The 17,784-nt window shown below is 47.9% G+C and overlaps 4 protein-coding genes across 4 annotated transcripts; 3 read left to right on the top strand and 1 right to left on the bottom strand.

Annotated features, from left to right (window-relative positions):
• Window positions 1-1,682: 1,682 nt before the first annotated feature.
• F5Y00DRAFT_255902 (homeobox-domain-containing protein) lies at window positions 1,683-3,531 on the top strand (the record flags this gene model as incomplete). Its single annotated transcript, XM_048010338.1, has 3 exons — window positions 1,683-1,966; window positions 2,017-2,222; window positions 2,276-3,531. The coding sequence occupies 3 exons, from the start codon at window positions 1,683-1,685 to the stop codon at window positions 3,529-3,531; spliced, it is 1,746 nt and encodes a 581-aa protein (XP_047860530.1).
• Window positions 3,532-7,898: 4,367 nt separating this feature from the next.
• On the top strand, window positions 7,899-12,669 carry F5Y00DRAFT_266428 (phospholipid-translocating P-type ATPase; the record flags this gene model as incomplete). Its single annotated transcript, XM_048011940.1, has 2 exons — window positions 7,899-12,055; window positions 12,108-12,669. The coding sequence occupies 2 exons, from the start codon at window positions 7,899-7,901 to the stop codon at window positions 12,667-12,669; spliced, it is 4,719 nt and encodes a 1,572-aa protein (XP_047860529.1).
• A 603-nt stretch (window positions 12,670-13,272) lies between these two features.
• On the top strand, window positions 13,273-15,551 carry F5Y00DRAFT_248351 (hemolysin-III channel protein-like protein Izh2). The gene is made up of 6 exons (XM_048009428.1): window positions 13,273-14,046; window positions 14,100-14,112; window positions 14,168-14,262; window positions 14,313-14,478; window positions 14,537-14,933; window positions 14,988-15,551. Exons 1-6 carry the CDS (start codon window positions 13,884-13,886, stop codon window positions 15,165-15,167), a joined length of 1,014 nt encoding a protein of 337 aa, XP_047860528.1. The 5' UTR covers window positions 13,273-13,883; the 3' UTR covers window positions 15,168-15,551.
• On the bottom strand, window positions 15,192-17,409 carry F5Y00DRAFT_255900 (MFS general substrate transporter; the record flags this gene model as incomplete). Its single annotated transcript, XM_048010337.1, has 10 exons — window positions 15,192-15,535; window positions 15,614-15,793; window positions 15,847-15,983; window positions 16,033-16,152; window positions 16,221-16,327; window positions 16,376-16,549; window positions 16,608-16,825; window positions 16,884-17,074; window positions 17,123-17,178; window positions 17,230-17,409. 10 exons carry the CDS (start codon window positions 17,407-17,409, stop codon window positions 15,192-15,194), a joined length of 1,707 nt encoding a protein of 568 aa, XP_047860527.1.
• Between the last annotated feature and the right edge of the window lie 375 nt (window positions 17,410-17,784).

Raw genomic sequence — 17,784 nt, 5'->3', positions numbered from 1 at the left:
CTATGTATAAAAGCGTTTGGAAATATTCGACTTTGAGCGCATAGCAGCTCGCGATGTCGAACTACATCTGTCGAACGACTTGTAACCAAACGGGCAGTGTTCGACTCCTTGGTAACTGTTTCTATATTTTGTCATACCCGTCATACAGTTGAAGTCATCGTCAGGGGTTAGTCCCACAAACGTGTTACCGGACTTCCAGGGCCTTTTCAATTGTCGTGCTCCATTTAGCATCTACTTTAACCCACTTTAGTGAACGCGACTAAAGGTCTCCGATCATCCACTCCTGACCGTTTAGCCATCTGACCAGTTAGTCGTCTGTTTATTCGGATGACATACAGCGTTCGTCCTCGTACCGAGGGGTAATAGCAAGATTAGATCTGGTTCGCATTTCCGTATAGCATTGGCATTGTTAAACGATATATTATAACTTGCACCGAACGCTAGAAAAAAAGCGGCTGTCTTCCCTATTCTGCGCGGGTAACAGAAAGACGGTGTACTCTTTGCGCGAATATGTGGGAGAAAATGTGTGTGCGTGTGCGCGTGTTTGTAGAAGGGCATCAGTCGAGTTCTGCGATTGGGTCTTGAAAGACTTAAAGTCTCCATATCTTCTCGTCTGATAGGTCGTCTGAACTTTGGTCTGTAACTGCGTAAATGCGCTAGCTACATTCCATACTGTATTAGGTCAAGTCGGGCTAAGCAAGCGTCACGTATCAGAAACTAGCCCGCTTGCCCAACCTAAAGCATGCTCCCGCGAAACCGCATCATACCCTTCCACTTGCCTCCACCACTTCGGATGTACAGTATATGCACGGTATCTAGCGTACATATGTACCTTGCAGTAGCCCCACCTAGATTCTTTTTTTTCTCGGTTAGTACCTGGTCTTTCCCCCAAATCCCCCCAAGCATTTGGGCTGCCTGAGCCGTAGTGTACTTTACTAGCTAGGCTGATCCCCGTCGTTCTGCTGCAGGTCCAACTCTAAGTACCACATAGTACCAGATACTACTGGCTGCTACTTTGGCGGTTGATGCTAGGTCGCCCTTACTATCTTTTTTTGACTGTCCTCCTATTTTCCCTTTTCCCCTCCTCCCTTTTTTCGCCGTCCTCTCTCCATCTTCGTCTTCTTCCCCGTATCGTCACCGTTGTCGTTGTCGACGAATCTTCCGCCTTTTCTCCCCCCCTATTCATTATTTCCTTTTTTTCTTCGAACCCACGCTCTCTTTCGTCTTAGCCATTACGGACACCGTCACTCCTTTCGGGTCCATTTCATTCCTTGGGCTTAACTTTATCAGTTACCAACAAGATCATTACCCCAGTCAACTCGCTACCGATCATACTTACTACTAGTAGTAGTATTGTGTATCGACGGACTTGTATCAACTCGACACTGCGCTGTAGCTATAGCTCCGTGCTAATCGTTCCTTATTAACTGTTGTCAACTTTTACATATTTCAAGACCTCATTGGAATAATACTTTCGATCTACGGGCGTGCTCGGGATAAGCCATCGACATATCGCGTTTGAACCCACGATTTCGAGGTCGATCACACCTAACTTATTTATTAACACCGACGCTCCTTTTGAGTAACTTACTCGTCCGAATATGGACACTCCTATCAAAGTAGAGCAGTCGGGCTCTGCGGCCCCAACTGTCGCAGCCCAGACCTATTCTACTCCAGAGGCCATGTCGACGCCTGGCACGATCGACGCGAAGAATAGCCAGTCGCCTTCGCCGTCTTCGGCGCAGTCGACCTCCCAGTCCAATGCCAATTCGAGGCGGCCGCCTCGGAAGAGCACCCTGACGCAGCAGCAGAAGAACCAGAAGCGACAGCGCGCGACTCAGGATCAGCTCACGACGTTGGAGATGGAATTTAATAAGAATCCTACCCCGACCGCAAATGTTCGGGAGAGGATAGCAGAAGAAATCAACATGACCGAAAGGTCTGTTCAGATCTGGTTCCAGAACCGGTATGTATGAGCACCAATATTTATCAGGAACCCACGCTCATCCCCCGTAGACGCGCCAAGATCAAGCTTTTGGCGAAGAAGAGCCTGGAGACAGGCGAAGATATCGATTCCATCCCCGAGTCGATGCGAGCCTACCTAGCCATGCAAGCCATGGAGTCCGGAAAGGGTCTCGGCGGTCCTTACATGGGACGTACCGGCCTTCTCCCGTACGGATCGATGATGCTCGGCGGCGAGCAAGGTGGACAAGGGAAAGTCCGTAAGTCGCGTCTCGACACCCGCGAGCTGGTTTCGTTTAACTAATAATTCTAGTCATTCATCATCTCACGTGTCGGTCTCTGAGCATTGGAAAATGGACCCGCGTCGGCCAGAACACGATGGATTTGATCATCTTCTATTCCCCCGAAAAGTGTACCATGACTTACTACATTAATAATGACCAGGCGGGATACAAGATCGAGTACAGCTTTAACGCGATCAAGAACATTTACCTCGAGAATCCCGAAGGCGATGCTACCAAGATGGGTGGAATCGTCATCGAGCTAAACCGACCCCCTAATTTTTGGATGGACTCGTCCCCCAACTCCAACGGCTTCTTCCAGTGCAACGACTTTACGGAGGATCTCCAGGCTACCCATTGCCTCACTCACCATCTCGGTGGTAACCCCAAGGTCCTTAGCGGTCAGCTAGCAAAACTCGCCTCTCTCGAGTCGTTCACAAACCGACACAATCCCGGCCCTTACGACATGAATCATGCGATGTCTGTCTCTGCCCCTGTGTCTCCTACGAACCGCCCGTCCTCGCAGCCCAACTTCGGCCCGCCGCACGTCGGCATGTACCAAGAGTCGCAATGGGGAATCAACCCGATGCACGCCGGTATGCGCGGTCCGGGACACAAGCGGCAGCGGAGCAGATCGGTGCCCACAGCTGTTGACTTTTCCATGTTTCAGAATCCGATGCCTTCGTTCTACATTCAGCACCCGGGCGAGAATCAGCCTCAACCGCACAGCCCTAACATCTATGCACCTATCCCCCAGCAACCTAATGGTCTTAATAATGTTAACCCTAATCTGCGCATCGATACTCAGGCTACGTACGGTATGGATCTGAGACAATACCCTCTGTCTGCCGCTACTACCGCCCCTTCGGAATACTCGAGCCCCAACTACTTCTCGCAGGGTCCAGAGCACACGCCGTTACCCGCTTCAAGTTTCAATACCCCTTACAGCGGCGCATTCCTCTCGCCGCTACCTCAGATCCCTCAGTCCGTCTCGCCGTTATCCTATACTAGCCATGGCGACCCCGCCATTGTTGAACAATCACCTCCCCTCTCCATGCTCCCACGACCGTCTTCCGCTGACCTATACGGTATGGAGTCCGCTATTTCGGAAGATGGACATAGCCTGAATGAGATGTATTCGAAGCACACCATAAACATTCCCATGCACCCTCACTCTCCTGGCTTCGTGGAGCACGGCCAAGGTGATCTGGATATGAGCCAGCTCGTTCAGTTCGACACTGTCGACCCGTCCAGCTTGTCTCCCGAGAGCCTTTCGCACCCGCAATGAGCTGATAACTAAGTCGACTTAAAAAGGTTCGAATGGTTGAAATATTGTAGCGTGTGATTGGTGTTTCTGGTCTGGTTTTATTCTCCTCCTTGCGGCGTTGCGGAACTTTATACCTCTTGCGGTTTGGTGGTTTTTCATATTCCCATCTCGAGAGTACCCTTCTTCCGTTGGTTGTTCGGCATGAGGCCTGATTCGATTCTTGTCCCATTTCATACGTTCTGTCGGCCCTAAAGCTCAGCAATGACGATGCGTGCCTTCGACATTTGATTATGCGTGTCTGGCACAGCGATCGTACCTTCTATTATACTTCACAGCTGCTTCGTTCCGGAAGGGAAATCCCCTTGCCTTTATCTTCCAAATGGCCTTTTCCGCTTGGATTAATACCGGAATCTCGGATCTAATTCAACTTATCCACAATCTGCTTTGAAATTTTACAACTTGTCTGTTTTCTTTTCGCATTTATGAAAATAAGCGATGTCTTTTCTGGCTGCAGGGCGAACAAAAACAGATGAACATGGAAGAGCCCAGGAGGCTCGGGTTCGCGGATAATAATTTTTAAAATATCTGCCGGGGACCAGCAGCCAGCTGGTCCGCTGGAGCTTGTTGTCGGTTGGTATGCACCAATTCCGAGCGTAATGATGATTGATACCTCGGGTGCGGAACGTCGGGGTTGAAAATAGTCTGGGCGGGTAGTATACCAGATATCGACGGCGTGAAGTCTGCGGCGAAAGCCCTGACGTCGTCCGATCTCGACTATGCTATGTCAAGATGGATTACTTGACTAGCCCTAGTAACTCGATGAAGATGAAGAGATTCCCTGTTTGCTGTATTTCCTTGTCACGACTTTACGGCGAGGGCTATAATACATCGGAATATAGATAACGTGAATTTAACTGCATTTTTAAAAGCGACCCAAGTTTGCAGTGATGAACTATCGATTTCGACACGGTAGATGTGCGTCGTGCCCGACTTTTACCTGGAGCTCCCTAAAGACACTCAATACAACGAGATGGTTGGGTTGGTTATGAAATAATATACCCCTCGACTGATTCCTGTACTATGAGGCTATCCTCATGCTTTGCAGCGTGCTTTTGTTTTTTATGTTTATTGTGTTGATAAATACTTTTTATTATCTATCTCCTGTGATCTATCGTCTTGACGTTCGTAAACATCATGATTCTTTAGTATTTATGAACATATCACTCTTCCAACCCCGTACCCTCAGTCTCCTTCGGGGTTAAGCCGTCACGCAGAAGCTCACCAAACACCCTCGTCGTAAAGTGAATCGTACTCACTAGGGTCACGACAGAATTGACCTCGGCCAGAGGCCTTGCTGGCTGTATATGGGTTTTATTAGACTATCGTCTATAATAGTGCCATCTGGTTCATTTGGCCAGATTCCATTCTCCCAAGGTAGCTTACACGATCGGCAACTATATCCGACGAAATTCTAAGAATAGCGAATTGGAGGTAGCTTCAAAATACGCCACATCCATAGTATCCGGTTAATCGGCTTCGAATTGAACGGGTCCTTATGGTAAGTAATTGAGAACGAGTATGTGATAGCCACCTACTTATTAAGGAACTACTTGGGCTGATAACGAGCCTTTGCGATGCTCATGGTTTATACTTGCCGTTTGACACTCTAGATAGTTGACTTATGGTATAGTGAGTATGCAGGGTGTATCATGGCATCTTCAAGCTTGTTATGAGTGAGCCACGTTTCGTAGTATCTACCAGTCGTTGTATAAGAACAAACACTTCCGTTATCATGGTTTAAAGGCCCGTTTTCTCCGAACTATGCCGAGAAACCGAACATTCGAGTGGTTAGACTAACGGTAATACGAATTGGGTTTTTATGCAACGATGTTCTTGTCTGATGTCAGCAATACATACCTCGCTTTTGAGCTTCCAAAACTGTGACCAAACCACACGATAGGTTACTTGGCTGCCCATAGTATAGACTGCAGGTAATCCATAATCCTTACTGATACGGAGAAAACCAAACCCGCGGGATTGATTATGTTCGACGCATTCACCTGCTTCGTACTCGTATTTATATGTAATGTACAAGCTTTCTCTACGGTCTCGACCTTTACGTAGTAAAGCGCTCTTAGAAAGGTTTCACGGCGGCTTTAGGTGAGATCTTAATCGATCTAGCTCGTGCGTCCTTGAGATGGGGTAAGACCGATCACTAGGTTTTAACTAGTTCAATAATAACATCCTCTACGGCCGTTAATGATGACCTTTTGAGGATCATATGTAGTAGCCTAATAACACACGATAAATTACTCTAACGGGAAGCGATGGATTGCTGCGCCGTAAAAGGCAGCTTTTCAGCCCCTTGGGAGATGATGTCATTAGGATCGGTGTTTTTTTAATAGATAGAATGTTGGAATATCACCACGAGTTTAAGTATTTGGGTAATAATGATGATGGAGATATGTAAACGAAAAATTGCTTATATGTAAACGTGTTCACTTTCATGCCATCTCGAGGTCCGCGATTGGATGATCCTTTTTTGCGTATATAGAATCTAGCCTCTTATAAGAGAGTACGACGCATTTCGAGAGCTGTCACAAAATATCTGCATCTGCTAGGTTTACACTAGTAATTATCCTAAAGCTTCTCGAACAGGGATATATAATCTTTTGCTTAATAATGTCTTGCGTGTGGTGGTTTAAAGACAATACAAAGTAGGACGCTTCTGTCTTAATTGAGTCCGAATCGGACTGGGCTTTCGGACTGGTTTTGGAGTCGACGATAGCTGTACAACTGTACATCGTGGCGCAGTGAATTACGTGCCCCGCGTCAGCGCGTACGTACATACATGAGGGGCAGATGTCGTATATTCTGGCTAGGTTGGTTGTCTGTTGGTAATATTATCATGCTATGTTATAGAGACTTTCGAATATGTCGAAGAGCAAAGCTTAGAGCTACATAATACATACGTGGAGGCTATTACTCTCCTCCATTGGTATTTGATGACCGTCCATGCTCGTCATCGTGGTGTCTTAAAAGGCTATTGGGGGTGGCGCAGTTGTTCTGACGCTTGTTTCGCTTATACTATGCAGTATTTGATCTATGTAAGTTGCTACCTCGCTCGATAGATGGTATTCTACGTAGGTATGTATAACTATCGTAAATATCAAATTCATGTAATAAATCCCAAGCTTTATGGCTAAATATCTAAAGAGGTAGTGGCTGTCGAGGTAGTATTTCACGCACATATGTATCAAGTCTACTTCGGGCTCTTATGTACGATACAATGCGTTGTTGTAAGGCGGGGTATCCCGGTCTTTATGGTTTTTACAGGGATAAAATAACCCCGTTCTGCCCGTTTTAATCCTCAAGGGGAAAAGCTTAGCAGGAGGGCCGGGTTGAGCTGGGTTGGGGCTTTGCTTTGACAGGTCGATCATCCACAATTCCACCTTTCAAGTTTTAATTTTACGACAAGTCTTCAACTTTGTCATGCAAGTATACATAATGTAAGTAAAGTCGCACAATATCATCCAATAATAGTCGATCTTCAGCCAGGAGGAGGCACTAACTAGGTTAGATAGGTACCCTCCAGTGGGCGCCGGGGGACTTGCGTCTCTCGTTAATGCGTTGGTCGCTCTTCTCCTCTTTGGTATCGGAGCCGGGAGCTACGGAACACAATATTTAAGTTACGTTGTACCCTATGTAGATGGCCAGGGTAGCTTCGTTGATTCGTGGCTCCGCGTCTTCTTGTCTTCGAGGATTCGTTAGACTTTGCGGCTATGCTCTGGGCACTTCAACGACTGCAAGTACGATTCTCCATCTGATCCAGGTATAGTAAGAGGTATTGATAGGTACGGTACCTTATGAAGGTAGCGTATGACACATCTCGCTTTGTTTTTCCCTTGTTTTAGTCTGGCTGTTCCCCCTCTTCCCCCTTCCCCATTTTCAACTATCCTGCTGAATAACAGAACTGCTGGGTCGCAGTCATTTGTGATGAAGTGCTTATTAGCTTACCTCGTATTTTATACCACCGACCTGCATCTGTATGATCGCCCAAGCGACCCTCCCCCCATTGCTTTATCTAGTCATAGTACCGACTTTTTATCTTTTTATCTACAGCGCATAGACGCTCGCCTACCTTTTAAGTTTCTATTTTGCCTATTCCTATGAATTCTACGACAGAACTGGTTGGGTCTTTGTATATAACCGCCCAATCATAACCTGCCGATGAGTCCACGATCCGAGAGGCTAAGTCTTAGTTGGCTCTATTGCTGCGGGACGGATCTCCGCCGTTAAACATCACCTGCATTGTACTTGACAGGTCTGGGCAATCTGGGCGCGCCTTGGCCCGTGGCTCGGAGTACATGATATGCCCCGACTAGATCATGTCGAACTATGATGACCCCCCCGAGGATGCTGAGACGCCGCCGCAGCGTTACTTTCCTCTACGCTCCAGTATTAGGTCTGAAACCCCTCGGGCCCTTGACGAACGACAAGCTCTTAGCAGCTGGCGGCCGAGACGAACGAATACCGATAACTCGGCGAATCGCGTGCGGTTTTCTAATAATGTTCCCGAAGACGAAGATGATCGTGGAATAGATGCTTCTATTTGCACTCCCCCTAACTTACCAATGGACCCCAACGGCTCTTCTGAGGCCCATGCCTCCTCGTCGAACTCGACCGGTACTCGAGGCGAAGGACGGCATGTGGACTATATTCTCGATATCCCGGCGGAAAGAGAGAGGCGCAAGGATTTGAAAGATAGTGATGGGAGGAGCCAAAACAGCGAAAATGATACTGATCGGCTGAATTACTATAGCGCGTGGGTTAATAGACGACGAAAACAAGCACGAGGACCGCGAGCTAGGTTCGAAGCGTTCTTTAATGATCGCTATCAAAAATGGATTATCGAAGGGCTTCTGCGCCAGAAGCCTCTCCCAAAGAGTCGCGATGGTCGTCACATACCGATCAGCGGGGGAGCTGTCCGCAAGGAGCCGCTGATTGACGAACGGCGTGGTAACCACTATATCTCGAATTTCATACGCTCCAGTCGGTACACCAAGTGGTCTTTCATGCCGAAACAGCTATACTTCCAGTTTAGCAAGTTGGCTAATTTTTACTTCTTGGTCATTGCTATACTGCAGCTGATACCGGGTCTGAGTACGACGGGTTCGTTTACTACCCTCATACCCTTACTCGTTTTCGTCTCCATTAGTATGGCGAAGGAAGGGTACGATGATTATAGGAGGTACGTATTGGACAAGACGGAGAACCTAGCCCCCGCGTGGGTTCTCGATCCCGACGGTACAGTCAAAAAGACGTCGAGTAAAAACCGGTTGGTAGGCTTGGTCGAGAAATACCGTAGTAAGGAGCGGGAAGAAGAAGAGGGAATGGCAGAGCTGCAAGATATGGGAGAGAACCGGGAAGAATCGGTGTGGGCGACCATCCAATGGCAGAATATCCGAGTGGGCGACATCGTTCGGCTGCGGAGAGACGACAGCGTACCTGCGGATATCATTATCCTTCACGCGACCGGCCATAACGGAGTGGCGTATATCGAAACGATGGCGCTTGACGGCGAGACAAATCTCAAGAGCAAGCAGGCTTCTTCTTTGCTCGCTAAGCATTGCGACACGATTGAAAAGTTAAAGAATTGTGAAGCTGAAATTGTGTCCGAGGATCCTAATGCCGACCTGTATAAATTTGAGGGTCGTGCTACTCTCAACGGGGAAACTCGTCCGCTCACCATGAACGATGTCGTATATCGAGGTTCGATTCTGCGCAACACTGACGAGTTGATCGGTTTAGTTATAAACACGGGCGAGGAATGCAAGATACGTATGAATGCGAACAAAGACGTCCGCGCCAAAGCTCCCAAGATGCAAGCATTACTCAATAGGATTGTTTTCCTTCTCGTTTTGGTTGTCCTGACTCTTACTATCGGTTGTATGGTTGGCTACTATATATGGCAGGACGCGTACGAGAACCACGCTTCCTATCTTCATGGTGCCGGTGTGCCTTTCGAGCAAATCTGGTTCGGATTCATCATTGCCTTCAATACCCTCATCCCCTTGTCCCTGTATGTAAGTCTCGAGATTATCAAGGTCGGGCAATTTTTCCTACTGGGCGGCGATGTGGAGATGTATGATCCCGAAACCGATACGCCTATGGTTGTCAATACGACTACCATCTTAGAAAACCTGGGCCAAGTCAACTATATCTTTTCCGACAAAACTGGGACTTTGACAGAGAACAAGATGAGATTTCGGAAGCTCAGCGTTGCAGGGACAGCTTGGTTGCATGACATGGATATCAAGCGAGATCAGCTAGAATACGAAGCCAAGATATCCAAGATGGATACTAAGAATCCAAACCGGCGTACCAATGGCGAACCAGATACGAATGCGATATCCGATAGGGACGAACGTATCGAGACCCCGCTGATTAAGAACCAGGATCAGTCTGCCTGGGCCTCAAAAGCTCAGTCGGGACATTCTCCGCCTATACCTAAGACGGAAGCCTTGATCAGGTATATCCAACGAAACCCGAATACGACCTTTTCAAAGAAGGCCCGGCATTTTCTCCTCTGCGTGGCACTATGTCACACGTGTTTGCCGGAAGTCAAAGAGGACGGTGAAATCGCTTTCCAAGCTGCGTCCCCGGACGAACTTGCCTTGGTCCAGGCTGCTCGAGACCTAGGTTACCTTCTCATCGATCGTCCAACCCAGTCTATCAAGCTCCAACATCAAAATCCTGAAGGAGAACTTCTTACCGAGACGTATGAGGTACTGGACGTGATTGAGTTCAGCAGTAAACGGAAGCGAATGTCGATCATCATACGCATGCCGGACAACAAAATCTGCGTGTTTTGTAAAGGCGCCGATAATGTCATCATCGCCCTTTTGCGAAATGCTCTCCTAGCTAAACAGAAAGCGTCTACTGTGGAACGGAGAGCTAGCAAACGGAAAAGTGTAGAAGTTGAAAGGGCTATGAGCCGTCTAAGCGGAACGTACAGCCCTAGAACTAGCCTAAGCATAAGCAAGCACAACAGTGTCTTCCGAAAAGGAGGTAGCAGTCGACGTAAATCTGTCGAAGCGAATCGCCGCTCAGCCGTTTCAGATGACCTCGACACCTGGCTGACGAGGCGCGAGACGTTGGATTTGGAGGATGCACCGATATACGATATGGATGCTGGTACTCCCCGGCAATCTATAGCTCTCTCCCCCGTATTGGTTACAGGGGATAGCGAGGTTTACGATGGAGTTGTAGACGAGGTTATAGCCGCCGATGATGGTGCCATCTTTGAGAGGTGCTTCCAGCACATTGGCGAATTTGCCTCGGAAGGCTTGAGAACCCTCCTTTTTGCATATCGTTACATCGGCGACGACGAGTACGAAGAGTGGAAGAATACTTATAGAGCCGCTACTACGAGTCTGGTGAATAGGCAATCACTCATCGAGCAGGCGGCCGAACTTATCGAGAAGGATTTTAGTCTCGCCGGCGCTTCTGCCATCGAAGACAAACTCCAGCAGGGGGTCCCTGAGACGATCGAGAAGCTTCGTAGGGCAAATATCAAGGTTTGGATGCTGACTGGGGACAAACGCGAAACGGCGATCAATATCGCGCATTCCGCAAGGTTGGCCAAGCCTTTTTCCGAAATCTACATCCTCGAGGCCCCCGCGGACGAGTCGGAGGAGTCGGAGGTGCTGCGTAAGTTGAAGGAGAAGATAGAGTCGATATTGGTCGATGTCACTCGTGGTATGATAGCTCATTCCGTGTTGGTCGTCGACGGGCACACCTTAGGTGAAATCGAAAAGGACGAAGCTTTGAAGATAATGTTTTACGATCTCGCTGTTCGTATGGATTCTGTCATCTGCTGCCGAGCTTCGCCGTCTCAAAAAGCAGGGTTGGTACGATGCATCAGGGAAACCGTACCGTCCTCGTTGACGTTGGCCATCGGCGACGGATCCAACGACATTGCCATGATCCAAGAATCTCACGTAGGAATAGGCATATCTGGTCGCGAAGGCCTCCAGGCTGCCCGTGTTGCTGATTATTCTATCGCTCAATTCAGATTCCTTCAGCGACTTCTTCTCGTCCACGGCCGATGGATGTACTTGCGCACCGCAAAATACATACTTGCGACGTTCTGGAAAGAGTTGGTATTCTACATTATTCAAGCCCAGTATCAACATTGGAACGGCTACACGGGCACGTCGATTTACGAGTCGTGGAGTTTGACTGTGTTTAACGCACTCTTTACATCTCTACCCGTCATCCTGCTCGGTATGTTCGAGAAAGATCTCAAGGCGGAGACCCTACTCGCCATCCCCGAGCTCTATTCGTTCGGTCAGCGGAGCGAGGCGTTCAACCTCAAAAAGTATCTGGCGTGGATGTTCACGGGCGCGGTCGACACGGTCGTCATCTATATGATGGTCTGGGGCTACTACAAGGATATTCTGTTCACCGAGAACAATTCGCTCTTCCCGCTCGGACAGTTGGCATTTACCATTGCTGTGGTATTAATCAATATCAAGATTCTGTGAGTTACTCGGCCAATTTGTTCTTCCTTTTTCTAACGGATTGCAATTTAGGATATTGGAATGCCATCACAAAACGGTGATCACATTTGCCGGATTTGCCCTTTCGATCGTAGGCTGGTTTCTTTGGAATTTACTTATCGGAGCAATCCATCCCGTGGAGATTGGCCCGTACGTTGTGCGCGGCTCTTTTGTGCACGAGTTCGGGAATAAGCTGGGTTGGTGGGCGGCGGCTGGTGCCACGATAGCTGCCGTAGTCGCGTTTGAACTTGGCCTTACGGCGTTTCAACGAATTTACTACCCGCGAGACCAAGACATCTGGCAGGAGATCGAGAGCGAGGGGGGAGTTTTAGGCGTTTTGAAAGAGCACGCAGCTGAGGAGGGTCGCGCAGCCTCTCCTTCGGGAGATCTGGAGGGTCAAAGCAGTAACAACGATGACGATTCCGAGCAAGGGCGGCCTCTAAGCCCCATCGTAAGCGAAGGTGCGTCGAGTAGGAATAGATTGTATGACTTATTTACGACGTCTAGCTCGGCGCAGCGAGGTCGAAGATCACCGGATGACGCTGGTGCCTATGGGCCGGAGATTCATAAAAGGAAACGAGTACAGACGGCATGATTAGAAACGAACTGGTTGGAAGTGTTTTTTTTCTTGGTTTCAGCGGAATAGCGGATAGGCCCTAAAAGGTTGTTTTCTTGGATTGGGCTAGCCGGCGTTTAGGCTTGAAAATGGGAAATTTTCTAGCATTATAGCATATGGATTGCAATAGGGTCATCGGCCGGGACAGAAAGCAAGGCGGGATTTTGGCGTGGACTAGATACCCCCGGAAGCGATATGAACACAGCTACGTTACGTGTATTAAATATATGGAATATTTACTACTAGCCTTACCGTCCTATGTAATGACTTGTAGAGATTTGCTTTATTTGGCAGGCAGAGGCTGTAACTTCGCCGATATAAACAACCACCACCAGATACTAAAGCAGTAATTGTATAGACGATTTGGTTTGAAGACGGAGATACTGAAGAGTGGTCGGTCTTTGAACATCTAACACCCCGCTAGGTATGACTATACATGTTGGGGAATTCAATCTTGCGGACTGGGATAGGCGTGCTCGGAACCAATAAGCTGAAAGCGAATGCGAGTATAAAATCTACTGCATCCTAACCTAGGGCATATTAAGGTAGACATTCTGGCTTCGATGGGTTTTGAGCGCTGGCCTGCGAATAGCGCGGGACTATCGGGTAAGTGGATCGATCAACTGGGGTCTAGATACCTGCTGGGTAGCCTTCAGATCCTTCCAGGTATCGAAGCAACGAAGGGGTTGCTACGATATATGCGTTTGGTTGGGAAATTGATTCCACTAGGCTTTTAGCGGTGTGGAATAGGAAACGGTATCTGGACTTTTGGTGGGATTTTGGCAGTTGTTGGTTGAGCTGGGAAATATCATGGGTCCGAGGATGAATTTTCTATGGTAGATCTGGGGTGCGAGGCGTTGTTGGTGAATGGTGGAGACGGTAACTGGTATTTGCACTTTATATCGCCTTATTATCTTTGCTATATCCTATGTAATACGGGATAGCTGGCCTATTGAACGTTGCTGTTAGGCTCATCCAGCGATATGTCAGTTTTCAGACGAAAGGGCCGTTTTAGTGATAACAGGGGGTTGTGTCAGGGTCGCATCGTCGGGTTTTGTATGTTACAGCATAGGTACCCATCTCAGCTTTTCTATCCTCCTCTGTTTCGATTAGTTTAGACACGCCCTACTAATGCCGGTGTCTAAACCCTTTGTGTCTTTTTCTTAATACTATAGAGTGTAGGAAGGGCGGAAATGGCAATTCAGAAGGTTACAGGCTTTCAGGCCCTTCCTCCGAAGACTTTTGGAGCTCGAAAACCCCAGGACGGTGAGAATCACACACAGAAGAATCACCCCCCTAAGCCCGAAAAACGACAGAACGAGAAATCGGTACGACTTCTGGAATGGGAACATCTCCGTAAGTTTTCAGCGAATTCGATACGATGTCATTTTGTTAATTTTACTATACAGCTCCTTGGAAACAGTGAGTGACCCACGTCGGAACCACGAGGTTTAGTGCTTACTTGCCATGAAATCAGGCGCGGCTGTGAGCACCTACGGACCGGATATCGACCGGAGTGCGCTTCGTTATGGTCGTGTTTGCGTAGCTGGTTCTATCTACACAACGAGACAGGTCTGGCGGTCGGCTTAGTAGAAACCGGCGCCGTTGCTAATAGATAGCAGTCAACATTTTCACCCACGTAATCGGCGCCATTATTTTTCTAGCTTTACCCCTATATGTCTTCAGGACCGAGATCCCGCCGCGCTATAAAGTGGCGACTACGGCCGATATCATAGTCTGCAGTATATACTTCCTAGGGGTCGGTGTCTGTTTTACACTCTCGACTATGTTGGTCTACTTGCGAAGAATATGTGATGATAAAACATAACATCTAACTGGAGCTTAGGTTTCACACTTTCATGTGTCATAGCGAAGCCGCGTACTCCCTCGGTGTCAAGCTGGATTACCAAGGCATCATATTATTGATATGGGGAGCAAATATAGCTCTTATTTATTATAGCATGCCATGCGAATTGGGGAATAAGATCGCCTATTGGTCTTTTAACACCGTTCTCGCTGGATTATGCTCGTACGCAACGTTCCATCCGTCGATAGGCGGAGCGCAAACGGGACGTGCGCGCGCCGTACTCTTTGCTACGTTTGGGTTTTGTGCTGTTGTCGCTCCGAACTTAATCGGGCTGTTGAAACACGGGTTCGACGAGCAGAGTCGTCGGGTTGGGCTTAATTGGATAGCGGCTACGACATTGTTCAATAGTACCGGTGTAGTTGTATACGCCGCCAAGGTCAGTAATAGTTCGTGCTGGGAGATGAGTGACCATTGACAGATATCTATGCAGTTCCCGGAACGGTGGTATCCTCGAGTGTTCGACATATTCGGCGCGAGTCACCAGATCATGCATGTTATGGCAGTGTCGGCAGCCCTTGCATTTGCGAAGGCTATGCTGCAGGCCTTTGATCTTCACCACCAAAACCCCCGAGGATGTGTAGGAGACGCGTCTTATTTACACCCGACGTAGATTCACCATGTTGTTAAATAATAACTACGAGGCCAACCTAAAGTCAAGCCTCTTGTTTCCGGCATCTTGGTGGTCAGCAAGGTAGACCAGTTTCTCCTCAGGAGTCATGGCATCCCATCTGCGCTCCCTCACGCGGTTCCGCCAGATATAATATGTCTTTGCTAGCACATAGAGCACCAAGTTTAGACACAAGATACCGATCAATATGCTATTTCCTCTCCTATATAGTGGTGCGTCGTCTGCTCGGTAGATGTTCGAAGAAATGATTACTCCTGCCTGAAGAAACATATTGTATAAGGCAACGCCCAAAGTCCTCGATCGGACGGCATTTGAGTTTCGGGATACCCATCCGACTTGCACTGGGTGACCTATAAAGGGTGAGCACGTTCTAACTCTTGTATGAAAGGGGGTAGGGGGTAAGGGGTAAGGGGTAAAGGGCTATATACCAAGGGGCGCCGCTAGCAATAGTGAAATCATGGCCCATGTTAGCCATTTCGATACTCTAGTCGTATCTACGACGCGTAAGTATATTAAGAAAGGTAGACACCAGAACTGGAAGATGGATGCGCATGCAGCAAGCTGTCCTGTGTATTCTGCAAGCGTAGCTAACGCCATCATGTTGAAGACTGGGATGTATCTTAGTAAGGTTTCCCCAAGGGAGTTGAAATGATGCTCATACTCTTTAAGACCAGGTACGGGATTGATAAGAGATTAGTCTGGAAGGTATCGAAACCAAGACCTCGTAAGGAAAGGCTGAGATATTGTTGTGGCGAGAATGTTGGAATGTTGAAGGTAAGTCCAAGGCCATAGAGTGGCCTAACTCACGTCAGTAACATACCACATCTTATAGGTCATAGCTTCTTACCAGAGGTCAACGTCCGTTAAGCTCTTCCATAGTAACTTCGAGGTGATGGGTTGTCGATTATGCATTGTACCTTTGCTTGGGTCGTCTCTTATAATTCGATTTACCATGATGGTTTCCTCGCTGATAGATGTTAGTATCCACTACTTCGTGAATCTTCGCGAAAAGGGTAACGAGTGTCTATTTCATACCGTGGCGTGAACCAGCCATCCTTTCCTCGCGACCAACTTGATGTCTGTGTCGGACCCGGCGGCATCATAACATAGGATAAGAGTCCAACAGTCCCAGTTATGAGCCCCTTACCACATATTAGTTCGCGATTTAGATTAACATCATTTAATCTCACCTCGATCAAGAACAGCCATCGCCAACCCGAACGACCCTCTACGCCCCGCATATGAAGTAACCCAAACGCAATTATAGCAGCGAGGATGTCTGCTACGAACATTCCGCTCCAAAAGAAGCCCAGTCGGATAGTAAGTTCGTGATGCTTGTAAAAGTACGAGAGATAAAGCACGCACTACTCTCCCACGTTATTTAGTGGAAAGCACGTATCCCTCAGACGGGCGGTGACATACCTCCGGGATAAAACCTCCTTGTAGTAGAGCCAGCAAAGCGCGGCAAGTAAGAAAAGATGCGCGGCCATTAAGGGCGAACTGAGATGCGGATACGACTGAAAAGAGCACAATTTGGGATGGAACCCATCGATCAGGTCCAAGCCACTTCGCTAGGAGTTGCGCAGGGAATTCTCCAGCTAGGAAGAACAGCGCGTAAAGGGTATTACCCAAGTTATAGTCTTTCTTGACATCAGTCCCAGAGATTACTCCAAGCGTATACAGAACAAGTTTGCATACCGTTTGTGCTTAGGTTGAGATCATCCAGGAAGTTGTCGGTTAGGGATTGCGCCAGGTTAGCCCTATCCAACTCCATGGCCGTGAACATTATTGCTGTCCAGGTCATGATACGCCAGTCAATCTTCCGTACGACTTTATTTTCTTCTCTCCAAGTCCATCGTGCTCTCGTATCAAATCGATTTAAGTTTTCCCTACATCTTGTCAACAAGAACTTAAATTTAACCAAAAGGCCCTATTACCAGTCATCACGAGGCTTATACTGGAGTGCCACATAGGGGTTGTCGTAGACGCTCGGCTGTTATCATCAGTATTCGCGGTCGCTTAAGGCTATGTCGTATTTAGATACCTGAGTCGCAATATCGTCGAGGCTGCACTGTTTCGTCTTCTGAAACCAGAACTTCTTCGTGGCCTCAGGTTTCCCTAATGGAGGAATTGCTTCTGCTATCCTCTCTTCACCGGGTCCAAGTTCGGTATCATCGGCTAGGATCGACTTTTCAGATATCTCTACTGGGATAACAGTAGCCATTATAGATTTGAGGCTCGACACTGAGACCAGGCTGACTGAGACTATTAAGAAGCCCTGGGTGTAAGACTGGTAACTGGGTACCTAGGTGGTTTTAAACATCTAACAGAAGGTTCCATTAAGAGTTACCCCGGACTCATATGTACCCCAATATTCTCATTACTACATTACCACTTAGCTACCTAAGTTAACTCGGAGATATACATCAATATATCGCATATTCGCCGTCAACATCCTAGGTATATGAGAATGCGGGGTAAAGGGGCAAGATCCGGCAGAGGTAAATAGCTGTAGTTTGGTTACTTGCTGTGCCGCATACTGAAATCCGAAAGAGGGACCGTAGAAATGTTTATGATGAATTTAGTAAAGCCTAGCAAC

Source organism: Daldinia vernicosa (assembly GCF_022497035.1).
Source record: "Daldinia vernicosa strain CBS 139.73 unplaced genomic scaffold F5Y00scaffold_71, whole genome shotgun sequence".
Taxonomy (NCBI): domain Eukaryota; kingdom Fungi; phylum Ascomycota; class Sordariomycetes; order Xylariales; family Hypoxylaceae; genus Daldinia; species Daldinia vernicosa.
This window is presented reverse-complemented; position numbering and strand designations above follow the sequence as displayed.

Excerpts from the sequence above, each read along its gene's own strand:
- F5Y00DRAFT_248351 (XM_048009428.1), top strand. The coding sequence starts at position 13,884 with ATGGCAATTCAGAAGGTTACAGGCTTTCAGGCCCTTCCTCCGAAGACT. Across the intron at positions 14,479-14,536 it reads TGTTTTACACTCTCGACTAT|GTTTCACACTTTCATGTGTC; the intron begins GTTGGTCTACTT and ends ACTGGAGCTTAG. Across the intron at positions 14,934-14,987 it reads TAGTTGTATACGCCGCCAAG|TTCCCGGAACGGTGGTATCC; the intron begins GTCAGTAATAGT and ends ATATCTATGCAG.